Below are 23,350 nucleotides of genomic sequence, written 5' to 3' on the forward strand. Positions count from 1 at the left end.
TAGTGCACAAGGCAAAATACAGCCTAGACAGAGCATCAATCTATTGTACATCAAAATTCACTTAAATAATGTTTTATTCTTTAAACAAAGAATAAGAGTCCACATGTGGGGAAAACCAGAAAAAAGAAAAGGTCACTGAATCGTGTCATATGTTTAACCACTGGCTCTTTGGCAATTACCACTTTAGGAGAGAAAGAGCTTCCTCATACACTGAGTGTTCAGATCACACACACACACACACACACACACACGTTCTCGCTCCTTAACACAGCATGGAGAAACTGAACAAGGTAACAGCTCCAGCCGGGGAGAAACTCCGGTAAGAAACTTAGTTGATTGTTTACATTATATATATATATATATATATATGTTTTTACTTATTTAGGTAATTTTAGAAGAACTAAGCATGATCATTTTATTTTAGTTTAATTGGGTAAAATATAACTTTGTTTTGAATGTCATGTCACTACACTGCATGCTAACCAATTAATGTAAAAACCCGAATACCAGATGTTGATGTTTTTATGTGTATTTTACACACTTTACTGCTTGTATTTCGGGTCTTAATTTTCCTGTGCAAGCTGTTTTTTATTGGAAGAAAACCATGGGAACTGTATGTTTGGATTAACTTATATAAAGTTTTCTTTTTCTCTTATTTAGAGTAATTTAAATGTAAATATTAATAAATGGCAATTATTTGCAAATCACTTATGTTAGTATGTTGCTACAAACTGCGTATTTACGCCTCAGCAATAATTTTACCTTCACAGATGTGCAATTTATTCATGTCACTGGCTTTTGCACTTTACATTAGTAACATTTGGAATGGTTCTTTTCATTCTTGGTCTGGAGAACTAGTGCTAACCACTGATCCGTTAGTTTCAAACACATTTAAATGTTGAACTGTGTTTGGAAAACCACAGGGATTCTCCAAAATATTCCTGAGCCCATGTGGTTACATTAATAAGAGGCATGTTGGTTTAAAACAGTGTCATCTGAGGGGATCAAATGTGGGAGAGTCTAAAACGCTTAACGTGAAAAAGCTTAACCAAACCTCTCTCACTTATTACTGATCATTAGTACTCTTACCTGCTGAAGTGACAAACCTGTAGTCCAAAAGGAAAATAATAATTTTTACGGTAAGCTATTTTTCTTCCCATCCTATTTTCTTCCCAAACCTATCATAAAAAAACAGTATTTTACAAATTTTACAGCTTGTATTTCGGGTCTTAAATTTTCCTGTGCAAGCTGTTTTTTATTGGAAAAAGCTACAGGCATCAGGACTGTGTTACCAACAAAACATTGCAATGTTCGGATTAACTTATATAAAGTTTCCTTTTCTATCATTTACAGTAATTAAAATGTAAATATCAATAGGTGGCAATTATTTGCAAATCACTGATGTTAGCATGTTGTTCTAAACTGCGTATTTGCACCTCAGCAATAATTGTGCCCTCACAGATGTGCAATTTATCCATGCCACTGGCACTACTCCCCCAACTTGGAGTGGTTCTTTAACTTCTTGTTCTGGAGAACTAGTGCTAACCACTAATCCTTTAGTTCCAAACACATTTGAATAGTGTAGTCATGAACTGTGTTCGGAAAAAAATAATATTCCTGAGCCCATGTGGTTACATTAATAACAGAGGCATGTTGGTTTAAAGCAGTGTCGTCTGAGGGGATCGAATGTGGGAGAGTCTAAAACGCTTAACGTGAAAAAAGCTTAACGTGACTTAATGTACTAAAACAACGACCTAGAAACACCAAACTTCTCTCACTTATTACTGGTCATTAGTTCTCTCTACTGCTGACATGACAAACCTGTGGTCCAAAAGGAAAATAATAATTTTTACGGTAATATTTAAACCTATCATAAGAAAAACTTTGAATGTGGGTTAATGTACTAAAACAACCAAGGAACACCAAACTCTCTCATTATTACTGGTCATAAGAACTCTCCACTGCTGAAATGATGGACCTGTGGTCCAAAAGAAAAATAATATTTTTTTCTTCTCATGTAAACCTATTATATGAGAATGATGTACTAAAACAATGACCTACGAACACCAAACTTCTCTCATTTATTACTGGTCATTAGTATTTTTTTAACCGTGAAATGTCAAACCTGTGGTCCAAAAGGAAAGCAATCTTTTTTGTGTTAACCTTTTTTTCCTTTATAATAAGTTTAAATGGGAAGAAAAAGGATTATTACTTTCATTCTGGGCCACATGTTCATCATTTCATAAGTACTAAGTAAAGAGTATTTATGACCAGTAACAATTGAAAGAACAATTGAGGTCACATTTAGCATTTTAGACTCTCCAATCGAAGGCATTTAATATTGAATATTGGATTTTTCCAGATTTTTTTTATCTTGTAATATTGTTGTTAACTGGAGATGATGAAACTTTTAAATTCCTTGCTGTTGTGTGAGGGGAAATGTTCTTAAACTGTTGGACTTTTCACTCCGGAAGTTTTCTAATAATATCTTGATTTTTGACTTAACAACTTTTGCTCATAAACAACTAAGCTTTAAGTTGATGTTCCCTTTATACTCATTCAGAACAAAGTGTTAGTGTTTGTTTTTACATTTTGCATTTCTTGTCCAAATGTTCCTGTCTCATTTTTTTAAAGTGTTGACAGGCATTACAATAGGTATTAGCAAATATTTGTAAAAACCAATAAATCAAATAAGGGAATGCATTAACTTACAAACTAAACTGTAGATAAAGTGAATCTGATTCCATGTCAAGGATATAACATACTGTAATTATTTTTGTGTCTGAGTAAATTCGCGCCTTTTTAGTTAAACGAGCATTTGTAAAGTAAGGCCTGACTCTCAACTGACATTCCAGTTTATCCCAAAGGTGTTCAGTGGAGTTCAGGGTTCTGCAAAGGCAACTGAAGTTCCTTCACACCAAATTTGTCAAAACATCTTTATGAACCTCACTTTGTGCTCAGGGTCACAGTCATGCTGAAACAGGAAATGATGTTCCCTTAACTGTTGCCACAAATTAAAAGCATTTGGTTAATTGTATATATTGTTTCTACACCTTTAACAATGGGTGTGGCTAAAACACCTGAACTCATATAAGGGATGTCTACATACACTGATCAGCCATAACATTAAAACCACCTCCTTGTTTCTACACTTACTGTCCATTTTATCAGCTTCACTTACCATATAGAAGCACTTTTTAGTTCTACAATTATTGACTGTAGTCCATCTATTTCTCTACATACCTTTTTAGCCTGCTTTCACCCTGTTCTTTAATGGTCAGGACCCCCACAGGACCACCACAGAGCAGGTATTATTTAGGTGGTGGATGATTCTCAGCACTGCAGTAACAATGACATGGTGGTGGTGTGTTAGTGTGTGTTGTGCTGGTATGAGTGGATCAGACACAGCAGCGCTGCTGAAGTTTTTAAATACTGTGTCCACTCACTGTCCACTCTATTAGACGCTCCTACCTAGTTGGTCCACCTTGTAGATGTAAAGTCAGAGACGATCGCTCATCTATTGCTGCTGTTTGAGTTGGTCATCTTTGAGATCTTTATCAGTGGCCACAGGATGCTGCCCATGGGGTGCTGTTGTTGAGCCACTCATCCACACAACCACCATGTCAGTGTCACTGCAGTGTTGAGAATGATCCACCACCCAAATAATACCTACTCTGTAGTGTTCCTGTGGGGGTTCTGACTATTGAAGAACAGCATGAAAGGGGGCTAACAAAGCATGCAGAGAAACAGATGGACTACAGTCAGTAATTGTAAAACTACAAAGTGCTTCTATATGGTAAGTGGAGCTGATAAAATGGACAGTGAGTGAATAAACAAGGAGGTGGTTTTAATGTTATGGCTGATCTGTGTATAGTATACTTCAGCCCTGCCGCTCTGGCATTATGACTAGTTAAAATGTTTATGAATATGTAGGTTTTGGGTTGCATTTTTTTTTTACTTTCTAAATGAACTAGATTGTATTACATACCCACAGGGTTAGCAAAAGCAGACTTTGTGATCCATGTAAAGAGTGAGCGAGACTGTAAAGAGTTTGAGGAGTGAACAGAGCAGACGAAACAAAACTATCATCTCATTAATTATACGTCTCAAACTCTCTTACACACCAACTCCCACACACATACACACACAGACACACCAACAAAAACACTCATACACACAAGTTACATCATCTTCAAACGTTTAGGAGTCATGAGTCAGTGTGCCTTGCCGTTAACACCCACATAATCAGCAGATTTGCATGTGGATTCCGAAATTCATCCGAAGTAGCTGACTGAAATGGTAAAAAGTAACTATGATGAGTAAATGTCAGACCATAGAATTTACTGGGAGATAACATAAAATCCTCTTTCCAAAAGTGTTGACACTGCAAAATTGAGTAAAAACGATATTCAGTGATTAGTTTATTCTCTTGAACCTTAACTGAACCTTTAACTTGAATTTTAAAACCTTTAAGGGTTGGTTTCCCAGACAGGGATTAAGGCTAGTCAAGGACTACATTTTGCTTTAAATGGAGAGTCTCCATTCAAAATGCTGTGTAGTCTAGGACTAGGCTTAATCCCTGTCTGTGAAATCAACCCTAAATGTCTTTAACCTCATCAAACCTTTGAACAAAAGATTTCCAGTGTTCTCTGACTAAATTGTATTTTATTAATACAATTAAAACAAGTTTTAAATCTAATGCCTGCAACATGCTCAAAAAGATAAAATATGAGTAAAAAGATATTTTAGTTCCACATTCCACAATAAGCAGGTGAACCGTTAACAGATGGTTGGATATAAAAGGAGGATCCAACAAAGGCACAAGCTGTGTCCAAAATCGCATACTTCCCTACTGAAGAGTACGCGAAAGTAGTACAAGAGAGCGGGTAGTGTGTCCGAATATGTAGCATTCATTGAACAGTATGCAAAAAGCACCCGGATGACCTCCTGCCTGGGCAGCCATTTTTGAGTATGCAAACAATGCACACTTTTATCCTTCTATCCCATAGTTCAACTGGAGCTGCAAAGGTGTTCACAGCAAAAAAGAAAGATGGTGGAAATATTATGATTTTGTTCAACCCTGAATATCGTTATCAGTAGCTTTGTGGAGAACATTGTTATAACTGTGGCGATGAGACGTCATGCATCACTTGACATTGGTAAGTTGCCATACTGCACACTTGCGTACTGAAAGAGCTTACTGCTTTACTGGCCGAGCAGTGCGCACTGCCTCGAATCTAGTACATACTGTTTAAGTATGTGATTTCCGATGCAGCCCCAGTCTTTGCTAGCAATTATGGGTCCTGACTCACCACTTGCCAAACTTAATAAAAGAGTTGTTAAACGGTTTAAAAAGAAAAATTTTCAATGCCAGATTCTCAATGCAAGTACTTTAAGTCAATTCATTAAGCACTTTTTATTTATTATTATTATTATTTTTCAGCATCTATCATACATAATATTGTGAAAAGATTCAGAGACTCAACAAAAATCTAAGTCTGAGTAAGGCAGGCATGTCCCAAGTCCGGCCCGTGGGCCAATCACAGCGTCTTCTGTCTTAAATTGCATTATTTGTGGCCTGCCAGTACAGTCAAACAAAAATAATAAATCATACAAATTCAACATGCAATTCCTCTTTTTACCAGATGGTGGCTGCATTACTGTGTAAGTACGCATTCATATGAGAAGCGGCAAAACCCTGAATGAGACGTACTTGATATGATATGATGAGATAAAAGCAACACAGGCTATACAAACAACCAATAACGGGAACAAAATTATCATGACATATTGCACTAAAACAACGACCTAACAATTTCAGTGGTAGAGAAAACTTATGATCGCTGAAACGGTACTTTCAGCAGATTTGTGTTCTTCGACTGTTGTTTACTTAAACTTGAGAAATGATATGTTCACTATGGAAGCACTTCTGTAAGTCGCTCTGGATAAGAGCGTCTGCTAAATGCAGAAAATGTAAATGACCACCAATAATTTAGAGAAACTCAGTGTTCTTGTGTTCTAAAGCTACGTTAACCTTTTTTTCATAAATGCGCCCTAACTGTCTTTCAGTCTTTGAGTTTCTGAAAGTTTTAAAGTTCAGTTAGAAATTCAGATACACTATATTGCCAAAGGTACTCACTCACTCATCCAAATCATTGAATCAGGTGTTCCAATCACTTCCATGGCCACAGGTGTATAAAACCAGACACCTAGGCATGCACTCTGCTTCTACAAACATTAGTGAAAGAATGGGTCACTCTCAGGAGCTTAGTGAATTCCAGCGTGGTACCGTGATAGGATGCCACCTGTGCAACAAGTCCAGTCATGAAATTTCCTTGCTACTAAATACTCCACAGTTAACTGTCAGTGGTATTATAACAAAGTGGAAGCGATTGGGAATGACAGCAACTGGTGGTAGCCACGTAAAATGACAGAGCGGGGTCAGCAGATGCTCAGGCGCATAGTGTCCCATCCGATGGACGAGTCTGGGATTGGCGGTTGCCAGGAGAACGGTACTTTTCTGACTGCATTGTGCCAAGTGTAAAGTTTGGTGGAGGGGGATTATGGTGTGGGGTTGTTTTTTAGGAGTTGGTCTCGGGCTCCTTAGTTCTAGTGAAAGGAACTCTTAATTCTTCAGCATACCAAGAGATTTTGGACAATTTCATGCTCCCGACTTTGTGGGAACAGTTTGAGGATGGCCCCTTTCTGTTCCAACATGACTGCGCACCAGTGCACAAAAAGCAAGGTCCATAAAGACGTGGATGAGCGAGTTTGGTGTGGAAGAACTTAACTGTACAGTCCTGAGTCCTGACCTTAACCCGATAGAACACCTTTGGGATGAATTCGAGTGGAGACTGCGAGCCAGGCCTTCTCGTCCATAAACACACTCCTAAACCGTGTGGAAAGCCTTCCTAGAAGAGTTGAAGCTGTTATAGCTGCAAAGGGTGGGCCGACATCATATTAAATATAGTGTAGCTTGTTCTGTATGTTCTGATTTCTTCATCTGAATGCTTATATTTGGTTACTTTGTTGTTTCCTGTGTTAAAATAAAATAAATTAATTAATTAATTAATACAATTATTAAATAACAGCATTATTTATATAGTAATAATTTATATGCATATTTTATTGTTTAAAATAATGTTATCAGGGACTGTTGGCCCTCAGGCTCTTTCAAATTATCAAATATGGCCCTACTTGAAAAAAAGTTTGGACACCAGTGGTGTAAGGCAAGGCTGGAAACTATTGTTACATGTGCAGGACCTTTAAACCCTTTGACATTTCATGAGTAACCAATAGGCTACTGTGATTAAATGTAGCCACATGGGATTAGGACTACATTTCTGAAAAGGCACCATCACTTGACAAAGTCTACTGCTGCAACAAACATGCAACATGAAACTCTCCTACGCAAAAATTTTAACTCTATTTGTTGGAACCCAGTCTCATCTCAATTAAGTTTAAATGGAAAGATAATAGAAATGTGTGCTATGATCATACAAGTTCATGTTTTAGCTTGTCTTTGAGAATAACAAAAATAAAAATTGAGTTCTCGTGACCAAGACGGAAATGACCATTCATACTATTATTAGCGATTAGTACAAAGTTAAACATCTGCTGTGGCAGATGAGTTCTGGTCTACTGAGTTTAGGTTTTTCAGTCACACCCATTACCCTTGTGTAGAATACATAATATAAAATAAATAAAATGCTTTCAACTTTGTAGCACTTTCCTGTTTCAGCATGACTGTGCCTCTATGCACAAAACAACGTCTATCAAGACATCATTCGCTGTGGAGAAACTTCACTGCCACAGTACCTCAATCTCAACCCTATTGCACATGCTTTGGATGCATTAAAACAATACTAATGAGCCTGTTCTCATCCAGCATCAGTACCTGATCTCAAGAATGTTCTTTTGAGTTAATTGACACAAATTCCCCTACAGTGTTGTGGGAATTTAAAATAACCCTTAAAGATTGACACAGACAACTGCAGGAAAAGCAAAAAAAATCTATTTATTACTCAGCTGAGGACCCATCTCATAATGCAAACACACACAGGCCTTTACAGGAGAGAAGGGTTGATACCGTCTGCCCTATAGCCTTATTCATACCCCGCTTTACTGCACCTTCAGGCTAACTCTGCTCTGCAAACCAACTCAAGGTTAACTTGTACAAAGACCTGTTTATCTTTAAACGTTCTACAACAATGTTCAGTTTGTTAAGACTATGGCTGTGTGTATGTGCGGGTTTGTGTCAAGGACAGTCTTTGGAATTCTGAAACCTTTAAAAAGTCACTTCTATCCCTGTTAATTGTACTAAGAAGCAAAAACTTATGAGTTTAATGTAAATAACTATTAAAATATAAAATTTCCAGTCACAACAGACTATCTAAATCATGCAGAATGACTTTCCAGAAAGGTGGAGGATGTTAAGTTGTGTGGGGCTGTTATAGCTGAATACTGGAAATGAGAAGCCAGCAGGTGTCTAAAAAGTGTAGCAGGACAACCTAAAAGCAGCAGGAACAACAGTGGAACAACGGTTACCCATGGTACAACAAGCAAATGAATGAGAAAGCAATGTACCAGGACATATTCAAGTAAAATTCTCATTTGTAAAGAAAGACAACAATCTTAAACACAGCCAGAAATCGCCATCAAGTTGATTCCAACTCCTGTCTTTTGTTTGGGTCTTTAGGCTATCTTGTTGCTAGGTGTCCTCTTCCTCTTTTACCTTTAACTCTTCCAAACATAATTGTCTTTTCCAATGAATTGGTTCTTCTCATAATGTGTCCAAAATAACAGAACTTTAGTTTGATTGAGTGAAAACTTAGGTTCGACTTGATTAAGGATCTATTTGTTTGTCTTTTTGCCATTCAAGGAACTCACAAAAGTCTTCACCAGCACCAAAGTCCAAATTCGTCCTGTTTTGCTTTTTAATTGTCCAGCTTTCACATCCTTCTGTGTTCTTTGCAGCCAATATAAATTCTGCTGTTTATTTGTATTTTAGGCAACTCCAAAAAATAGTCCAGGACATAAAAAAGAATGACGACAGCATTTTAAACCGATGGAGGAGGTAAGTTTGAAATGGATTTATAACACTATTTCTTGATATATTTCTTTTATATTTATGTTTTGTTGAAGCTCTGGTGGAGGAAATAAAACACATATGGAACAAATGTGTAAGACTCTTTAAATAAATGCAATAAGAAACAAATCGAGAAACTCAAAGTGCTAAATTAAAACAGAAAGAAACACGTGTGGTTGTATTCGTCTCGGTTCCTCATTCGGCTTAGTCCCATCAGACACCATCTTTGCATGAACAGACATGTTATTTTAAAGGTTGCTGGTTGCCATATGAGTCTGTGAAGTACAGGCCGTGCTTAAATGCTTACGTAAATCATTTGTGCTCACATTTGTGCTCATTTGTGCTCACAGATTTGATGAATGCGCAGGTTCAACATGTACTTTTTCTCAAGCCTCATAATTACGAAAGTCAGAAAAAATTTCTTTAAATTAAGAAGACTTTACAGTGGTATTTTACAGATGACTTCAACATTAAAAGATCATATGTAAACTATACTTCTGCTGGCTGATCAATGGCACCTGCACCATAACAGAGACCAACGCGTGACTCTCTGTATATGATACAAATCTCTATATGAGTCACAACCTCGATCAGGAGTGGAGGTCGGGAGCAGTACAGAAAGTAAAATGTGATTGGAAGTAAAATACATTTGGTGAGGAAGGACTTCAGTGGCCTTAACCCCACTGGATACCTTTGGGATGAATTGGAACAATGTGTGGAACAATTGGAACAATCCAGACCTTCTAGTTAAACATTAGCTCCTGACCTAACACCTGACCCTAGCACCTGGCCCTCTTTTTACTGAATGGGCACAAATTTCAGACTTTAAATATTCCCAAATTTTGTGGAAAGCATTTCCTGAACAGTGGATGTTAATTCCCAGAGAATGGGTAATTCCACAACAACCTATATAAATATTTTCCTCCTACACACACACACACACACACACACACAAACCCCCTAATGTAGCCAAATTACAAAGAAGAGAGGGCCAAAATTCCTCCACACTGATGTATAAGACTGTTTGCAAATCATTGCCAATGAAAGGTGGCACATCCAGTTATATATAGTAACATGTAGTTATATATGTATTTCTCATGATTTAATGTTTAAAAGTAAATAATTACTTTAAAATAATGTATTCTCTTTAGAGAACTCATAAAACCCTGCTCTGTACCATGCAAACTCAGAGCCACTAGTCTCGTTTTGATCCTCCACCCAGAACTCAAGGAAGACAAGCATCATGGCTCTTCTCTGTACTAGCACCCAAGTGGTAGAACGAACTTTCCATGTGTGTTTGAACCAGACCCTGTCTGGTCTCTCACCATCTTTGGCAAAAGACAAGATGATTAAAGACCCACCTCTTTACTAAGTACTAAAGACCCTCGTCATTGAGAGGCTGAATGAACCCCTGGGTCAAACCTTCTAATGTAGCCAAATTAAAACAGTTTGAAAAAGAGAGGACCAAAATTCTAATTATTGCCAATGAAAGGTGGCACATCCAGTTACAGACAGATAGATAGATAGATAGATAGATAGATAGATAGATAGATAGATAGATAGATAGATAGATAGACAGACAGACAGACAGACAGACAGACAGACAGACAGACAGACAGACAGATCACTTTATAAATCCCACAGGGAAAGTCAAGTGCTTATATTTCTCACAATTTAATGTTTAAATGTAAGTAATTAATTTAAAATTAATTAACTAATTTTAAAAAATTAAGATTAATTTAAAATACTGTGTTCTCCATGAGAGTTTAAGTGAAGTTAAATATTTAAAAAATAAATGAATTTATTAGTATGTTTTGTGTCCCACATGTTGCTGTAATAACAAATTTGGTCAAGTTTGGTCAAAAATCTGAAGATCCATGTTATTTCAGCTTGACTTTACAATATTTCAGGGTGCAAATTGTCTTCAAGTGCCCCATAAATGCTTGAGAGGGTTTAGGTCAGGTAAATGACAGACAGCTCACCTTTATCCTTTTTGGTTCCCAAGTACTCGTTCAAAGCTTTGAGATGAGATTTTGATCATCATGCTGTTGCAGTATAATTTTTGCATGTATCTGAAGAATGGAGTCTTACTTCTCCTTTTTTAGGGTGTAGTTGATTCTGTGCAGGTGCAGAACTCCAGAGTTGAAAATTCCCACCACTGGGCTGACTGTCCCCTGTCAACTATTGGGTTTTTTTTTTTGCTAGTTATAACTTTTAGTTGAATTTAATGCTAATTATTCTCCAGGGCACACAAAGAGGATGGGGGTCCCTGTTGAGTCTGGTTCCTCTCAAAGTTTTTCCTTGCCACTGTCGCCCTCAGCTTGCTCAACTGAGGTCTTTTGGTCTGTCGGTTCTGGATTCTGTGAAATTGCTTTGAGACAATGTCTATTGTAAAAAGCACTATACATTTACATTTAACTTGACTTGTAACTTATTCAAACACTGCCACATCACCTCACTCCCCTGCTTTAGTTTAAAACAAATGTTGCTTGCCTACGCAGCCAAAAATGGACCAGCCCCATCCTACTTTAGAGAACTCATAAAACCCTGCTCTGTACCACTCAAACTCAGAGCCACTAGTCTCACTCATTTTGATCCTCCACCTAGAACTTGAAAAAAGACAAGCATCATGGCTCTTCTCTATACTGTCCAAGTGGTGGAACAAACTTCCCCTGTCTGTTCGAACATCTCGAAAGTCTCTCACTATCTTTAAAAAACAAATAAAGACCCACCTCTTTAATAAGCACTAAAGACGCTTGTCATAGAGAGGTTAAATGAACCCCTGGGAGAAGGCTTATTAAGAATCGAAAGCCAATCTTACAGTCAAAATGATAAATGAATATGATAGAAGATTCTTCATCTTTTATTTACTAATCTTACAGTAATTTTCAAATAAACTGTTTATGTTAATTACACATTAAAACCACCTCATTGTTTCTACACTCATTGTCTATTTTATCAGCTCCACCTAGGAGCAATTTGTAGTTCTACAATTACTGATTGTAGTCCATCTGTTTCTCTGCATGCTTTGTTACCCCCCTTCCATGCTGTTCATCAATGGTCAGGACCCCCACAGGAACACTACAGAGTAGGTATTATTTGAGTGGGGGTTCATTCTCAGCACTGCAGTGACTCTGAGGTGTTGTGCTGGTATTAGTGGATAGGACACAGCAGCGCTGCTGGAGTTTTCAAACACATCACTGTCACTGCTGGACTGAGAATAGTCCACCAACCAAAAATATATCCAGCCAACAGCGCCCCATGACCACTGATGAAGGTCTAGAAGCTGACCAACTCAAACAGCAGCTTTAGATGAGGGATCGTCTCTGACTTTAAGTCTACAAGGTGGACCAACTAGGTAGGAGTTTCTAAAAGAGTGGACAGTGAGTGGACACAGTGTTTAAAAACTCCAGCAGCTCTGCTGTGTCTGAACCACTTATACCAGCACAACACACACTAAAACACAACCACCACCATGTCAGTGTCACTGCAGTGCTGAGAATGATCCACCAACTAAATAATACCTGCTCTGTGGGGGTCCTGACCATTGAAGAACAGTGTGAAAAGAGACTAAAACAGTATGTAGATAAATAGATGGACTACAGTCAGTAACTAGAACTACAAAGTGCTTCTATATGGTAAGTGGAGCTGATAAAATGGACAGCGTGTGTAGAAACCAGGAGGTGGTTTTAATGTTATGGCTGATCGGTGTAGCTAATTTGTAACCATAGTAACTACCATGATAAAGAGAGTTGAAGTTTTATAGATAGGTGTTAATCTTACTGTACTGTTATTAGGAAATATTGGCCTTCACTCCTGCTTTGTCTATTTCCTTACAACAGCACAGTGTGTTTACTGTAATCTTTTACTTAACAGGTAATTCTAACCACACAGCTAGCTGGTTATTTCTCATACCAGCACTTTTACAGTGCTCATGTTAGCTAATGCTAGTCTCTGTTAGCTTTGGCAGTTAGACAATCATCAGTTCAGCACTAGCTTTTTTACATGTAGTATGAACTTTGGTCAGGGACTGGTCATTGCCCTTAATCCAACATTTTAGCAGGCTGACACACACACTGACTAACACAAACACCTCCAATAAAACAATGCCGTATTTATTACCAATGAACATGCAGACATTTTATGTAAATTGTTTATTATTATTAATATTTGGTGTTAGTTATTCCTACATAGCCCAAAAATCTGCAGTTGTGTTATGCAATAAATTATTGGTACCCATGTAATTAGTACTTTTTCAGCATTTAGCAGACGCTTTTATCCAAAGTGACTTACACAATGAGCAATTGAGGGTTAAGGGCTTTTGCTCAGGGACCCAACAGTGGCAACTTGGTGGTGGCGGGGCTTGAACCGGCAACCTTCTGTTTACTAGACCAGTACCTTCACCACTGGGCTGTCACATTTTAGGCATTTTATTATAGTTAATAGTACTGGAGAATACAGGACTCCAATTTAATTAAGATTAATTCATCAATATTAAGCAGTTGTAGCCTAGCAGTTAAGGTATTGGACTAGTAAGCAGAAGGTTGCTGGTTCAAACCCCACCCACTGCGAAGTTGCCACCTTTGGGCCCTTGAGCAAGATCCTTAACCCTCAATTGCTTGGACTGTATACTGTAAGTTGCTTTGGATAAAAGCATCTGCTAAATGCCAAAAATGTATATCTAGTTCAATTAGTAACAGGTGAGAGAATCATGATTGGCCTTGAAAGGAGGATCCACCAAAGGCTCAGTCTTTCCAAGCAAAGATGGACAGTGGTTCGCCACTTCTCTCATAAACACTCTTATGAAATTTCGCACAATCATTTTAAAAAGAATATATTTCAATGTCAGATTGCAAATAAGGAAGGTGTTTTACCATCTACTAGGCATAATATTGAATCTAAAGATGTCTGTGGTAACCCCTGTTAACTGGGTGTGCTCTTTTAGCCCTTCAGTGTATTGCATTGTACAAAATTTGTCATATATATATACGCTGGTGTACAGTACAACATTTTTTTCGCATATTCCAGCTTGTTTGAAGGCTGGGGTCAGAGCGCAGGGTCAGCCATTGTACAGTGCCCCTGGAGTTGAGGGTAAAGGGCCTTGCTCAAGGGCCCAACAGTGTCTGCATGGCAGGACTGGGATGCAAACTCAAACCTCTACCCACTAGGCTACCACTGTTCTTTTTAAAGGGTGCCAATAACTATGAAGCTGACTGTGTATTTGAATATTTTATTATTTGTAAATTTATCATTTGTAAGATATACATCTCCTCACATGCACAGTTAAATGTCTTTCTAAGGCACCTTTCAGTAACATAATTAACGATGTGTTACAGCATTTTTATTGTTTCTTTCAGGTTTCAAAGTGAACAGACTGCTAATTTTCTCAAAACTAGCAGAAACACACTTGAAAGGTAGGACTAAACCGGATTTCTGTACCTTCAGGTTGTACCTTAATAAGGTAAACACATATGGTGGACGTCAAAAGGCCCATGTATGTCAGCAGTTTTGGGATCAAAAGTGTGATTGGATGACATACTTCTGTATCTAAAGACGACGCTTGTTGTCAAGTAGAGCATTATCATGCCGGGCAGACTAATCATAGCTAGAATCTGGGTATAATTTTTTCCATTTGTTTGTTTGTTTATTAGGATTTTAATGTCATGTTTTACACTTTGGTTACATTCATGACAGAAATGGTAGTTATTACTTGTGTATTAGTCATTACACAAGATTCATCAGTTCACACAAGGTTATATTGAACACAATCTTGGACAATTTAGTGTCTCTAATTCACCTCACTTGCATGTCTTTGGACTATGGGAGGAAACCGGAGCTCCCGGAGGAAACCCACACGGACACGGGGAGAACATGCAAACTCCACACAGAAAGGATCCGGACTGCCCCACCTGGGGATCAAACCCAGGACCTTCTTGCTGTGAGGCGACAGTGCTACCCACTTAGCCACCATGCCACCCTTTTTTCCATTCATTAAGGTGTAAGACTATATTAAAACCCATTTAACCAAATTAATTAGGAAGTTGGTTTTATAAGATTAAACACAACCAGGCTTAATTACCTCTGCTAATGCTGAATGAAAACTTCCCCTAAATGGAACCCTTACAGGCAATTACTATTTACATGGGTATTATGTATTTAATAAGGGAAATTGTAGCTTTTTCTGCTCATGTGCTCCTTCCTTTAAATTCTAAATATATAAGGATCTGAAACCATGTAGTGACAAGCCATAATATAAATATGCAAATACACGTAAAGTATATGATTGTTTTAAACATTAGTGTAATGTTTGCTCCTTCTTATTAACATGTAGGTGCATTGACTAGTTTAGGCATCAGTAGCTACAGATCTGTGAATACGTATTTGCCCCCTTTGCCAATATCTGTTCTGGCAAATGCCACAATTGTGTTTCAAATTATTAAACTACTTTTAATATTAGACAAAATAACCCAAGTAAACACACATAGTTTTTATTTAATGATCGTTTCATTTATTAAAGGAACAAAGCTGTTCAGTCCTACCTGACCCTATGTGAAAAAGTAATTGCCCGCTGAGCTACTAAATCAACCACTAAACCAAATTCAATTAACAGTTGCATGGTTGCACCCAGGCATGGTTACTGTTGCCAGACCCGTTGAATCTAAATGTCATTTAAATAGAACCTGTCTGGCAATGTGAAGCAGGCTGAAAGGTCTTAAAAAGCAGCACATGATACCATGTTCAAAGAGATTCAAATATAGATTAAAATTAAAAAAAAATAAAGTCATTAAAATGTACCAGTTTGGAAGGGGTTACAAAGCCATGGCTAAGGCTCTGGAACACAGTGAACTACAGTGAGAGTCATTTTCCACAAATAAAAAAAAAAACTTGAAACCGTGGTTTACATGATCTGAATGACATGAATTCTGCTCTCTATCAAAAAATCCTAAAGAAGAAAGTTCGCCCATCGGTTTATAGACTAAAGCTCAAGCACAGTGATCTGAAGCACACAAGCAAGTCCAAATCTGAATGGCTTAATAAAAAGAAAATTAACATTTTGTTTAAAACACAAAATTAAATGGCGCTCAGGTGGCTCAGCGGTAAAACACGCTAGCACACCAGAGCTGACATTTCGAACTCGTCGGTTCGAAACTCAGCTCTGCCATCCGGCTGGGCGGCTACATGAACAAAGATTGGCTGTTGTTCATACAGGGTGGGAGCTGGATAGTGATTCCTTATAACTGAGGCAATTATGACCTCTGCTGGCTGATTGATGGCACCTGCACAGAGTTGAAGAATAATGCATTGATCAAGGTGTGGCTCTCCGTACACAAAGCTGATCCGCATATGAACTCACCTCGTGCAGGTGAAAATATGCAGTCAGCTACTGCACATGTGTCAGAGGTGGCGTGTGTCAGTCCCACTCTCCTCAATCAGGGAGGGGATCGGCATCAGTAGAGAGGAAGCATAATGCAATTGGGTAATTGGATACGCTAAAAAGTTAATAGAAAACGGGGAGAAAATGTATAAACAAAATATATATATAAAAAAACCAACACAAAATTAAGTTTGGAAAAAGCACTTGCACTCTTCAGTTATACAATTTTTATTCGAGCTTTAATCTCATCAAATCAGCTTTAATCTCAAAATCATAAGGATGTAGTATGTTCTGAAGGTTATTCCATGACCAAGGTACAGAATAAGAGAAGACTTTTCTACACACTTTATAGAGCATCTTTCTCGAGGAGTGAGAGTCATAGCAGCTACTGATACGTGATAGAAAATGACACAGATAAGAAGGGAGATTACCCAGTTTATGACTCCTTAGGTTATGGACCATAGAGAGCTGTGATACACAGGCTGTAGGCTGCAGAGCACAAAGAAGTCATAAACATTTAATGTGCTTACAGAGGCCCGCAGGTCACATTATATAGCTCTTGGGTTTTTTCTTTATTTCTTTAAGAATTAAATGGGCTAACCTTGGACTAAATTTGTTAGGACGCTCACTCTTGGATGATCGGCAACTGCCAATGGAGGATGTAATTTTTTCCATATGACTGTGCCTATAAAAAGTAATATACACTTAAGCAAATTCTGAGAACGTCCTCTCTGGTCCACTGATTATTTTCCATTGTGTTTCAGAATTAAGAACAAACCTCCAAAAGTGCCTGCGAGAGACTATCCTGGCAAGTTTTTACTTTCAACTTTACTTTTAATGACATGGATGTGAATATACACCGATTAACCATAATATTAAAACCACATCCTTGTTTCTACACTCACTGTCCATTTTATCAGCTCCACTTACCATATAGGAGCACTTTGCAGAGAAACATGGACTACTGTCAGTAATCGTAGAACTACTTACTTTTTAACCTGCTTTCACCCTGTTCCTTAATGGTCAGGACCCCCATAGGACCACCAGAGAGCAGGTTTTTTTGGGTGGTGGATCATTCTCAGCACTGCAGTGACACTGACATGGTGGTGATGTGTTATTGTGTGTTGTGCTGGTATGAGTGGATAAGACACTGATGGAGTTTTTAAACATCTCACTGTCACTGCTGGACTGAGAATAGTCCACCAACCAAAAACATCCAGCCCACAGCGCCCCATGGGCAGCATCCTGTGACCACTGATGAAGGTCTAGAAGATGACCAACTCAAACAGCAGCAATAGATGAGCGACTCTGACTTTACATCTACAAGGTGGACAAAATAGGTATGAGTGTCTAATAAAAACTCCAGCAGCGCTGCTGTGTCTGATCCACTCATACCAGCACAACACACACTTACACACCACCACCACCATGTCAGTGCCACTGCAGTGCTGAGAATGACCCACCATCAAAATAATACCTGCTCTGTGGTGGTCCTGTGGGGGTCCTGACCATTGAAGAACAGGGTGAAAGCAGGTTTAAAAAGCATGCAGAGAAACAGATGGACTACAGTCAGTAATTGTAGAACTACAAAGTGCTTCTATATGGTAAGTGGAGCTGATAAAATGGACAGTGAGTGTAGAAACAAGGAGGTGGATTTAATGTTATGGCTGATCAGTGTAATAAGCCATGGTGTAGTTATGATCATTGATATTCATTCATTCATATACATTGCAGTCATTAGACATCATTTGCTGTCCTGTTTTTTTTTCTTTAGGTGATGACGCTGACTCTGCACACTCATCTGACTCAGAGTTTGTGAGTTTTACATCTCTTAATAGTGTGTAACAGTGGGAATAGAAACTGAAAAGAAATGGATGAGGATAAAGTTCACATATGTGTGTTACAGGATTTTTATGAAGACCCACAGGGTGATGACAACTATGAGCCTCCACCTTGTGACAAAGTCTTTAATCATTCATCACCGATCACTTATCCTACTGGAGAATACTTGGGTAAGATTCATTACAATCCAAAACTACATTACCCAGCATGCTTTTAAACAACTATTTGGCACCCAAGTGGTGCAGCTGCATAATTCGCTAGCACACCAGTGCTAGGATTCGAAACTCAGCACTGCTACCAGTCAGCTGCGCGCCCACTAGCAAGCATAATTGGCAATACCTGTAGCAGAGAAAATTGGCCATTAAGTCTGCTGGGTGGTGGGCTCTCAGGTGGCACAGCAGTAAAACATTCCATCACACCACAGCTGACGTTTCAAACTCATCGGTTCGAAATTCAACTCTGCCACCCAGCAGGATGGGCGCCTACATGAACAGCGATTGGCTGTTGTTTAGGAGGGGTGCCGGACGGGACCTAATAACTGATGTAATTATGACCTCTGCTGGCTGATTGATGGCACCTGCACATAGCAGAGGGATAATGAGGATCGGGGTGTGTACACAAAGCTGATCCACATGAACTCGCCTGAAAAGATGAAGTTGGCTACTGCACATGTGTCAGTCTCGCTCTCCTCAGTCAGAAATGAAGATCAACATTAGTAGAGAGGAAGCGTAATGCAATAGGGTAATTGGATACGACTAGATTGGGAGGAAAATTAAGTCTGCCGGGTGGGAAAAGATTGGACTGGAAAGTTGGTGGGGTCTTCGACGCTGTGCAAGGACCCTGGTTTGTAGCTCGGAGCACCTGTACAGAAAGTGGAGGAGCACGGAGATCAGGGTGGCACTCTACACCCGAATACTGGCCTCGTGTGCAAATTCACCGAATGTATGGCCGAATAAGAAGGGGTTGGTGTACTGCGCATATGTTGAAGGGAGCGTAAGGCAGGCATATTTACCCTCCTCAGACACGACTGGAATCTCCAGTAGCAAAGACTAATTGACTACGCTAAATTGGGAGAAAACCAATCAATGGCCACACCCAGATCAATGCATTATTCCTCGACTCTGTGCAGACACCATCAATCAGCCAGCAGAGGTTGTAATTGCACCAATTATGTGGTCCCTATTCGGCTTTCCACCCTGTATAAACAACAGCCAATCGTCTACTTCACTAACTGGGGAGGCACAGTGGCTAGGTGGGTAGCACCGTCACCTTACAGCAAGAAGGTTCCAGGTTTCGATTCCCGAGTGGAGCAATCCAGGCCCTTTTTGTGTGGTGTGCGTGTTCTCCTCATGTAGCATTCAACCTCTTTATAGTTCAATATAACTACAGTATTGAAGCCACTCATTCATGTTCTGCTATTGCTACACTTTTACAGACTCACACCCTGGTCGACTGTCACTACCAAAATCAAACAAACCATTTCTTCCCTTCAAACCTTCGGGTCCTGAGAAACCCAAACAATCATCAATGTGTGATGTAAGTAAAGTCATTTCTCCTGCACTCTCTTCACTTTTTTGCTATGCCTGTTACTATATGAATACATCATAAATGTATAGAACACAATTACTCTAAAATAAACTGTATGATAAACACTTTCTAAAACTAGTTTGATGTCTTATAGGAAGACTACATGGACCCTCAAGAAGACACAGATGATAATTATATCGACCCTACTGAACAAGGTTCTATAAATATAATGTTAAAGCTAAAAGGCAAGGCAAATATGATGGGTGACGTGGTCTAAGCCAACAAAAACAGACACAGTGCACTGTTCTAAAATAATGAACATCTACATATTCAGTGGCCTTTTGATAGGTACTTAGCTGATTAAATTAAAAGGCTGGCTTATATCATTTGATTTCTGTTTAATCAGCACCACACCGATCAGCCATAACATTAAAACCACCTCCTTGCTTCTACACTTACTGTCCATTTTATCAGCTCCACTTACCATATAGAAGCACTTTGTAGGTGTGCAATTACTGACTATAGTCCATCTGTTTCTCTGCATGCTTTTTTAGCCTGCTTTCACCCTGTTCTTCAATGGTCAGGACCACCACAGAGCAGGTATTATTTGGGTGGTGGATCATTCTCATGTGTTAGTGTGTGTTGTGCTGGTTTGAGTGGATCTGACACAGTAGCTGTAACTCTTATCAGACACGCCTACCTAGTTGGTCCACCTTGTAGATGTAAAGTCAGAGACGATCGCTCATCTATTGATGCTGTTTGAGTTGGTCATCTTCTAGACCTTCATTAATGGTCACAGGATGCTGCCCATGGGACACTGTTGGCTGGATGTTGTTGGTTGGTGGACTATTTTCAGTCCAGCAGGGACAGTTTAAAAACTCCATCAGCGCTGCTGTGTCTGATCCACTCATACCAGCACAACACACACTAACACACCACCACCATGTCAGTGTCACTACAGTGCTGAGAATGATCCACCACCCAAATAATACCTGCTCTCTGGTGGTCCTGGGAGAGTCCTGACCATTGAAGAACAGCATGAAAGGGGGATAACAAAGCATGCAGAGAAACAAATGTACTACAGTCAGTAATTGTAGAACTACAAAGTGCTTCTATATGGTAAGTGGAGCTGATAAAATGGACAATGTGTGTGGAAACAAGGAGGTGGTTTTAATGTTATGGCTGATCGGTGTATGTAACCTTTCAAAAAGGCAACTTGGTCAGTAGCCAAAATTTAGTCTGTGCAACGTTGACATACAAAACTTGTAAATAATAGCGATATGATCAATTTCAGCCTCGTGATGCTCACAGTGTTGAGTTTTTGTTGAGTTATACATTGGTGCTTTTTTTGTCCAGCAACTACTGCTCCTTTCTGCTGATGCTGTTTGTCCATGATTGACATACATTTCAATAATATTTAACATTCTTTTACTTTACAGTAAATAATGTTTTAGCTTTTGTGACTAAATCGACCTGCATAATTTAGGCAAATAATATTTGGCCTCTTAGGCACTTAGTCTCCTGTCAAACTGTCAAAGATAATTAAGCTAATTACTAATTGCGTATACTCGCTATTAATCAGTAATCAACATAGAACTCAAGTCTGCAACTGTGCATTCATGATTTAAACACATTTAAAGCCAAGCTAATGTGCTGTTTTAGTTATTCTTTCCAACATTTGTGTATAAATGCACATAGCAGTGAAGAATAACTCATTTTCCTTGTTTTCGTTTTCTCTACATAGATTCCAGTGTAACCCAGGAGCGTTCATGCAGTCCAGGTATGTTGCTATTTATAATTTGTCACATTGCCCGACTTACTGATATGCAACATGACCAATACAAATACGTTTATCAAAAAACATACAAATATTATCTCTAATATTAAATGTATCCACAACCAACCTTAAGTAATGCCTAAGTAAGAAATACCTTAAATCTTAAATCACAGCTTTAATAAAGTCAAGGACACTTAACAAGACAGAGACACAATTTGTTTTTTGTTTGTCTAAACTATCTGAGAGATTAAAAAAACAAAAGCACTGAAAAAATGGCCAGGTTAACATTTGAAATAAAATAATTATTTCACAAGTGACAAAGATGAATTATGTGAATTAAATTAAAGTAAAATTTTTGTTACATGTATGACATATACTGTATACAACAATATGAGTAGGGGTACAACGATGCACTTTCATTTAAAACTAAATTTAATCTAGATTTAATATCTATACAAAGCTCTGAGTATCGACTGATAACTGATGCTTCATGTAACCTAAGTATTCTTAGTCTTCAAACTGTTTGTCTTCTGGTTCTTGACTATGTTTTGTCATTTATTATTATGGTTTTTCTTTTTTCTATCTATTTACTTTTTCCAGATGTGTATGAGGTTCCTGACATGGTAAGTATTACATTTTGGGTAAGCTTATCCATTTGTTTAAATAGGAAGGATAAGGATGGATGGATGGATGGCTGTTTTGTCTGGTAATTATATTAATTGACTTTAAAGTGTTAATTTTTTTTCTGTTTAAAGGATGATTCTCTCCGTGGGTGAGTCTCCCTCTCTCCTGAGAATTTTTTACAACATGGTGGTGGCACAAAAAAGTATTTTCCACTAAAAAATTTGTCAATAAGTGACATTTTCATTTAAATAAGTTTCTGTGCTTTAAATACCCTTACTTTCATTTTTGCATTTTACTTTTTATATGTATCTCACAAAATGTATCATAGTTTCTTGTTGTAACACCTGTAAAACACTGCCATTGTTTACTCAAATATATACAGTAAACTAGTGACATTAAGCCTTAACGATAAAGAAACTATGTTGCGCACTATTTTTCTAAATTATTTGTAACGGTTCCTCTTTTTTAACGGTTTCTGATACACAGGTGCAGCACAACACTGAGGCCTCCTGCAGTAAAGCTGCCCCCTAAAGCCAGTCCCAGGTATCACAATGTACATGATGGAAAATGTGTGTGTCCATTATGTATGAATTATTGAATTATCACATTGGTTTAATTTCACTATATTAACATAAGTGTTGCACTGGCACTCGCACTGGTGGTGTCAGTGGTTCTAGTCTTAGTGGGACCTGTAACTTTTTATTTTAAACATAATTGGCTCTTTCTAAGTGAAGCTGAGGCTGGATAGGAATCACCTTCTTGCTGCTTTAATAGTCACACTGAGTGGCAGATGAAAACAGAGAGCATAGTGTGATTATCTGTACATATAAAACTATCTAGGTAGCTACCACTTATTGGGGAAAAAAAAAAAGCTATTAGTTAGTTTGCTGGCTAGTTTTGTAGGTTAATTTTGCTAGTCTGCTGCTCTTCTTATCCATCATGTAAATATTTGGCTTTGTTATGCGGTTGGGACAATTTGTAGGATGCAAAAAATCTACACTTTATTTAACTACAAAGAATAATTCCGAGTCACTCTATTTTGCAAATATTATAGATTATGGACTGTATTATGGACTGATGATTCTCTCATGATGTTTGGCAAAAAGTGGTGAACCAT

The 23,350-nt window shown here is 38.3% G+C and overlaps 1 protein-coding gene across 1 annotated transcript in view; it reads left to right on the forward strand.

The window, feature by feature from the left end:
* Positions 1 to 242: 242 nt before the first annotated feature.
* The window catches only part of blnk (B cell linker), a 40,584-nt gene continuing 17,476 nt past the window's right edge, over positions 243 to 23,350 (forward strand). The window contains exons 1-12 of the mRNA XM_062995253.1: positions 243 to 319; positions 9,011 to 9,076; positions 14,446 to 14,502; positions 17,228 to 17,271; positions 18,238 to 18,278; positions 18,370 to 18,475; positions 19,741 to 19,841; positions 19,987 to 20,047; positions 21,577 to 21,612; positions 22,210 to 22,232; positions 22,365 to 22,381; positions 22,720 to 22,776. Of these exons, the coding sequence (XP_062851323.1) occupies positions 273 to 319; positions 9,011 to 9,076; positions 14,446 to 14,502; positions 17,228 to 17,271; positions 18,238 to 18,278; positions 18,370 to 18,475; positions 19,741 to 19,841; positions 19,987 to 20,047; positions 21,577 to 21,612; positions 22,210 to 22,232; positions 22,365 to 22,381; positions 22,720 to 22,776 (656 nt within the window). The 5' untranslated portion in view covers positions 243 to 272. The remainder of the gene's footprint in view (positions 320 to 9,010; positions 9,077 to 14,445; positions 14,503 to 17,227; positions 17,272 to 18,237; positions 18,279 to 18,369; positions 18,476 to 19,740; positions 19,842 to 19,986; positions 20,048 to 21,576; positions 21,613 to 22,209; positions 22,233 to 22,364; positions 22,382 to 22,719; positions 22,777 to 23,350) is intronic.

Source organism: Trichomycterus rosablanca, chromosome 5 (assembly GCF_030014385.1).
Source record: "Trichomycterus rosablanca isolate fTriRos1 chromosome 5, fTriRos1.hap1, whole genome shotgun sequence".
Classification (NCBI taxonomy): domain Eukaryota; kingdom Metazoa; phylum Chordata; class Actinopteri; order Siluriformes; family Trichomycteridae; genus Trichomycterus; species Trichomycterus rosablanca.